Source organism: Clupea harengus, chromosome 7 (assembly GCF_900700415.2).
Source record: "Clupea harengus chromosome 7, Ch_v2.0.2, whole genome shotgun sequence".
Classification (NCBI taxonomy): domain Eukaryota; kingdom Metazoa; phylum Chordata; class Actinopteri; order Clupeiformes; family Clupeidae; genus Clupea; species Clupea harengus.
Genome location: NC_045158.1, coordinates 27,438,825 through 27,445,338, shown reverse-complemented (window position 1 = coordinate 27,445,338; position 6,514 = coordinate 27,438,825). Strand labels below are relative to the sequence as shown.

Here is a 6,514-nt window from a genome sequence, read left to right as displayed (position 1 = left end):
TTTAAATATAAAATCTTTGGGTGGGGGCAGGATTAAAATGTTAAAGCGCCAATCAGAGTGCATCACATCACACCCACACAAACCCATCAGTAACCAGTCAACCAATCAGAAGTCTTCCCCGAGTCTCACCCACTTGGCCTGAGCCTCTCCCTCTGAGAGTTTCCCCCCCGTCTGCTACATCTTTCTACAGTATTCCAAAAGTCAACAAAAATAAAACGGCCACAACTTATCTTTACATTTACAGCATTTATAAATACATACAGAAATATCTTACACGGACAACCGATCGGAGAGGAGAAACTGACATGGGAGGGGCAGAGGATCTGTGTCACGGGGCAACACAGCGTGTATTAGTGTGTTGGGGGGGGGGGGGGGGCATGTCAGTTTGTCCAGTAAGCAGAGTTGCTGTAGCTGCTTTTGCCACTCTTCTGCTGCAGGCCGCTGTTCTGGCTGCGCTGCCCTGGGACACCCTGCTGGGAGGAAGTGCAAATCAACAATTTATACACAGTATAAGCACACACACACACACACACACACACACACACACACACACACACACACACACACACACACACACACAGTATTGTCAGGATAAACTGGGGGGGGGGAAGTCACAGATACCATGACATCCTCCATGCCCACGCAGACATTTCCTTACCCAACTCCTCATCTGTAGGCCCTCACACACAGCAGTCTTACCTGCATCATCTGTAGGCCCACACACACACACACACACACACACACACAGCAGTCTTACCTGCATCATCTGTGAATGTGGCTGTTGGTGGGCTGGCAGTATGTGCAGGAAGGGGGTGTGGCCATATGCTGTGGCTCCACCCAATGCTGATGGCAGACTGAATGGAGGGGGTGTGGCTGTATGAAATCCTGCCTTCTCAAATGACTGATAAGGAACAAAGACAACAAAGTTATATTCACATATAAAACACACACACACACACACACACACACACACACACACACACATCTTTAAACTTAAAAAGGATGCCACACTGAAGGACATACCGTCACTGAATTTATACATACAGCATTTAAAACCCAGACATACAACATGACATCAGCACACATGTACACACACACACACGTCCCACCTGCGTCTTACTGTAGGCACTCAGATCAGGGACCCCACTGCTTCCTGTGACGGTAGGAGACACGAAGAACTGAGTGAGGGACATAAGAGTGACCAGATGGCTCGTGTACTGCGTGAGGTGAGAGTGGGTATTTTTGCACATGTCCGACTCGAGTACCTTTACCAGTGTTGTTGATTCCCTTGGGTTGTGATTGGGCTGAACCCCCATATCCTTTACTGAACTCCGCCGCTTGAGAAAGATCATCAAAGCCTACACACACACACACACACACACACACACACACACACACACACACACACACACACACACACACACACACACGAAATCATTATGTACCTGAGTTAGAGGCCCAGCTCTCATACAACATACACAAGCCTGTGTGGATTGTAACTAGACAACACAACAGTGTTGTATTAAACAAACGTACCTGTGTAGGGTGGGTACTGTGTGGGCTGCTTGGCGTTGGCCTGCATGAGGAGGGGGTACTGGAAGGGACCAGGCATTGCAGGGTAGTAGGGCATAGCAGGGTAGCTGTAGCCTGGAGGCAGTGGTGGGCTGAGGAAGGCCTGGGCCTGGGCCTGGGCCTGTGCCTGGGCCTGCGCCTGCGCCTGCGTCTGCGCTTGGCTCTGAGCAGACTGCGCCTGCGCCTGCGACTGTGCCACTGCAGCCTGGTGGGGGGGGCCGAGGACAGGGAGGTGGGAGGGACTGGGGAAGCAGAGTCACCACGCCCAAATTTAGTGGTTTCACCTGAGAGAGAAAGTCGAGACAGAGATACATGCGTGTGTATGTACACTACCGTTCAAAAGTTTGGAATCATCCAGAGAAGGACAGTTTCCAGGAATACTCGTACTTTGTCCATCAAATAAGGCGCAAAAATGTATCAAAAATATAGTCAAGGCATTGACAAAGTTAGAAATAATGGTTTCTGCTAGAAATAACAATTTTGTGCTTGAAATTGCCTTCATCAAAGAATCTTTCATTTGCAGCAATTACAGCGTGACTGCTTGTTCACTAAATAGGTCTTGGATCATTTGGAGCAATACTTTGGGACTTGGGTGATAAAAATCGACTTCAGTCAAGCGCCATTCACTGGGTGTGGAGTAGCAATGAAGCTATGGTAAAATGCGATAATATCCCTCTTTGTAAAAGACTCTTATTACCCTGTACAAATTACATACTTTTTCAGAAATGTTTCCCTTAAACTAGAGATTCTGATGTTCTTGTCCACTTGCACAGTTGTGCACCAGGGCCTCCCGCTTCTCTTCGCATGCTGGTTAGGGTAGCCCTAAGGCACCCGGGCCTCTCTTCGAATGATGGTTACCTACCTACCTACCTACCTACCTACCTACCTACCTACCTAAATGCTCTTGTAAGGGCAAATGTTACACCCAGGACGCTGCGCTCGTCTAGTGAGCGTCGTTTGGCACTGCCGTCTGTGCAAACACGGCAATCCAGACTATTCTCATTTGTAGTTCCACATTGGTGGAACGAACTGCCTAGTACTACCAGAGCAGGGGCGTCCCTCTCTACCTTCAAGAAGCTTTTGAAGACCCAACTCTTCAGAGAGCACCTCCCTTCCTAACTGGCTCCTGACTAGCGCCTAACTTGCACTTCAGCAGATACATTCCTGCACTTGATTCTAGGTCGTTGTTTTCTAATTCTCATGTAAAGTAGTATTTATTGTTACACCATGCTTTTTATTGCTCTTAGCTTGACTGTTCTCTCCCTTGTACGTCGCTTTGGACAAAAGCATCTGCTAAATGTAAAATGTAAATGTAAATGGTTAGAGTGACTAGATAGCCTACTAGCTGGCTAGCTTGCTAGTCCAGTCGGTTACGCTATTTCAACACGCCACGCCCACTCAATGCGAAGCAAGCGTTTCACGTCACTGGCATGTATCCCTACCGTGAGAGTAGCCCTAAGGCAGCCAGCTTTATCACTTCCTTACACAGCACGACAGCCTCTAGCTGCACAGATGTAATAAACAGCACGACAGCCTCTAGCTGCACAGATGTAATAAACAGCACGACAGCCTCTAGCTGCACAGATGTAATAAACAGCACGACAGCCTCCAGCCGCACCTGCAAAAGCATTTTCTATTGATGAATTAGCCTTTTCCTTCTCTCCAGCTGGTAGGACACGTGTCACACTGCTCCTGCTCCTGCTTGACCATTCCCTTTCCTGTAATTTCCATTCTTTCTAGATTCTCTTATTTTCACTAATCATACGATTAGTTAACAAAGTTCGTGAAACCGGCACATAGAGTAAATTCCCAGGCAAGAGACCGAAGGTAGACAGTGATACAAAACACAACACCAGAAAAGGTGGACACCAATAATAAGTGGCTCAACACCTGTTCAACCCACAACCTTCATTCTTGGCGACTCTGTTGTTAGACGTGTAGATGGAGAAGGGATGATTACATGCCGCCTTCCAAATGCAGCCGCCTCTGACGCATAAAAACACACTTTGAGAAATAGTGTCCAAACGTAAAACACAAAATTGTGCATGTAGTTTACAAAGATCAACTGCACCCGTCTCCCAGGGACCTCAGCAGTGGAATGGAGATAGTGAGCACGTAGAAACAGATAACACTGGAGTGCAGCAGTGGTCTTGATCACCTGCCACGGCTGCCACGGCAGGCTATCTGATGCGAAGGACCATGCTGAGGCATCAGTGTCTGACTCACTCAAATGCAAACAGACTCGGGGACCCGGGTTCGAATCCGACCCGCGGTCATTTCCCGATCCCACTCCCCACCTCTTCTCTCCAGCTCATTTCCTGTCAAACCTTCACTGTCCTATCTGATTAAAGGCAAAAAGCCCAAAAATAAAATCTTTAAAATGCAAACACACCAACATCCAAACCCCCACTTCCTTGGCTCCTTGTCACAATCCCCACCCTGTCATCTGAAGTTCCCTGAAGGTATGGGTTGGCTCAGATCATACTAACAAGGCAACAACAACGTTCTTGACCTGGGGGGTGCTATGCTGATGACACCCAAACTTACTTAGTCCTCTCACCTGATGACTCTGGTCCCCTAGAATCCCATTGTAAAAGCATTGACCAAATTAACCTTTACCTTATTAATCTTATTTATAAAAAATGGAGTAGCTACTCATTGCCACTCAAGAGCCCTACGGCTTCATTCTTACTACTCTTACTCTGACTTATCCAGGTTTGTCACTAAACCACGTTCTGGGAATACTCCCCTGGAAATTGCCATGTTCAAATTCCATGATTATACAAACCCTGTAAAGCGTAGGACACTGATACAAATCTTGGTGTCTTCATTGAGTGCGGTCTCAGTTTTAACAACCATGTGAAAGCAATAACCCAAGCAGCTTTTTATGGTCTCAAAAACAAAGCCAAACTTAGAGGCCTTACGCCAAAACATTACTTAGAAAACCTCACTCATGGCATAATCTCCAGCAGGGTTGACTAGACAATTGAAGTATCCACAGACCTTCCTAAGAAGACAATCAAAGAGCTTCAGCTTGTACAAAATGCAGCTGCTAGAGCTCCAAAAGAAACGACCACATTACTCCAATACGTGTGGTCTTTCTACTAGCTTCCATTAAGTCACAGAATTGATTAAAGCACAGCTGCTTCTTCATAAATCGCCAAATTACCCCTCCCACGTTTAAGCAGTACACACCTGCTAGACCTCTCAGATCACAGGAGAGAAATCTGTTGGTAATACCTACTGTCAGAACAAAACAGAGTGAAGCAGCGTTTAGCTGCTCAGCTCTGGAACTTTCCTGATGACATCAAAGTAGCTCTAACGGTTTCAATTGAGACCCAACTGTTCTCAGATGCTTTTTGTTAACTGATCAAATACACTGAAATGTATTTAACTGATCAAATACAATAGCTTCCTCTTTAACAATTTATTTTTCTATGTTATTTGATCTGCTCGTTTATGAAGCACTTTGAATTACCCATGTGTATGAATTGAGCTATATAAATAAACTTGCCTTTTAAAACATGAAACCTGACACAATGTGTCACTGAAACATAGAAGTCCACTTGTTGTTTCCTCTTTCCTTCTGCCACAACACAACGCCCCCCCCCCCTTCCTATCTTTTCCTGGCCAACATCAAGCAGATGGGTCCCCCCTTATGTGCCGTGGTTCTCCTTAAGGTTCCTTGCTGATTAACAGGGAGTTTTTTCTTGCCCCTGTCGCTATTGTGCTTGCTCTAAGGAGGTCCAGGCACTGGGCTCTGTGAAAGCGTCTTGAGACAATTTTATTGTTTTGGCGCCATATAAATAAAATTGAATTGGTGGCAGAAACTGAGCTATGCCTACGTAAATATTCCGTTCAAAATCAACCATTTCTAGTGGTCATTAACAACATGAACAATGTCTACACTATCAGTCTGATCTATTTTAGATCATTTGAATAGAACATAGAAGTATGATTTTCTTTGAAAAACAAGGAAATTCCAAACATTTGAACGGTAGTGTATGTCTGAGCGAGAGTGATAGACAGATAGGATGTCTTTGGTCAGTACAGTGAATGCATGTCAGAGTGGTATCCAGGTGTTTATAGGGATGTTTTTCATTGGGTGCTGTTGCAGCATGTGTGTGAATGTTGCTAGGGGGGTACCTGAGTAGGGGTTACTGGCTAATACCCCATCTCTGCCCGGGATTGTTGCCGTGGTACCAGGATAGGTAACTCCATAATAGTCCTGTAGGTGTATGAAGCAACAAACAAAATAAATAAATAAATCAATAAATCAATAAAAAACTCAATACACACTTACATGTACATACTCAATACCTAAATACACACTTACATTTGTGTTGACAAATAGAGACTTTTGTTTAAAGCAGTAGGGTAAGGAGTTTTGGGTCACTTACCATGGGCATGCGTGACTGCATCGACTGCATCATCTGCATGTCCTCATAGCCATACATCTGCTGGGGTGCGAGAGGAGAGAGTTAATGCAACACTCCCACAATAAGCATGTATTCAGAGTTAAACATGCGCAGAAACAACACATCATAAGCTTGGGACGGACACACACGCACCAATAATTTAGTACTTGGAGCAAAGTTATCGGAGCAACCGGAATACTGCTCAAAGTGAAACTAGCAGGGCTCCTGACAAATATGACTGTGAACGATGCCTCAAAAAGACAAAACCGTTGTGCTAATTCCAGTGCACGCATGCACACACACACACACACACACACGTCATTTATACACGACACTTTTTACACACACACAAAGAGAGAAAAGACAGGTACCGGGTAGGCAGGGAGCAGGCCTCCTGGACTCATGATGTACTGACTGGCCATCATAGGAGGAAGAGTTTTGCCTGAGAAATATAGGGAGAAGGAATGAAAACCATTATAAATTCCATTATAAATAAAGAATAAGAAGAGCAACTCTGAACTAGG

At 45.4% G+C, this 6,514-nt stretch overlaps 1 protein-coding gene across 7 annotated transcripts in view; it reads right to left on the bottom strand.

The window, feature by feature from the left end:
- Window positions 1-757: 757 nt before the first annotated feature.
- LOC105894387 (ubiquitin-associated protein 2-like) overlaps window positions 758-6,514 on the bottom strand; it is a 21,889-nt gene continuing 16,132 nt past the window's right edge. For 4 of the 7 annotated variants that reach the window (XM_042708331.1, XM_042708336.1, XM_042708332.1 and 1 more), the window contains exons 20-26: window positions 6,362-6,432; window positions 5,973-6,032; window positions 5,719-5,800; window positions 1,537-1,856; window positions 1,266-1,358; window positions 1,110-1,153; window positions 760-901 (exon numbers count right to left, since the gene is read on the bottom strand). In XM_042708331.1, coding sequence (XP_042564265.1) covers window positions 1,130-1,153; window positions 1,266-1,358; window positions 1,537-1,856; window positions 5,719-5,800; window positions 5,973-6,032; window positions 6,362-6,432 — 650 coding nt within the window. In that variant the 3' untranslated portion in view covers window positions 760-901; window positions 1,110-1,129. Of the gene's footprint in view, window positions 902-1,109; window positions 1,154-1,265; window positions 1,359-1,536; window positions 1,857-5,718; window positions 5,801-5,972; window positions 6,033-6,361; window positions 6,433-6,514 lie in introns of all 7 variants that reach the window. The other 3 variants (XM_042708335.1, XM_042708337.1, XM_042708334.1) reach the window with 3 other exon arrangements.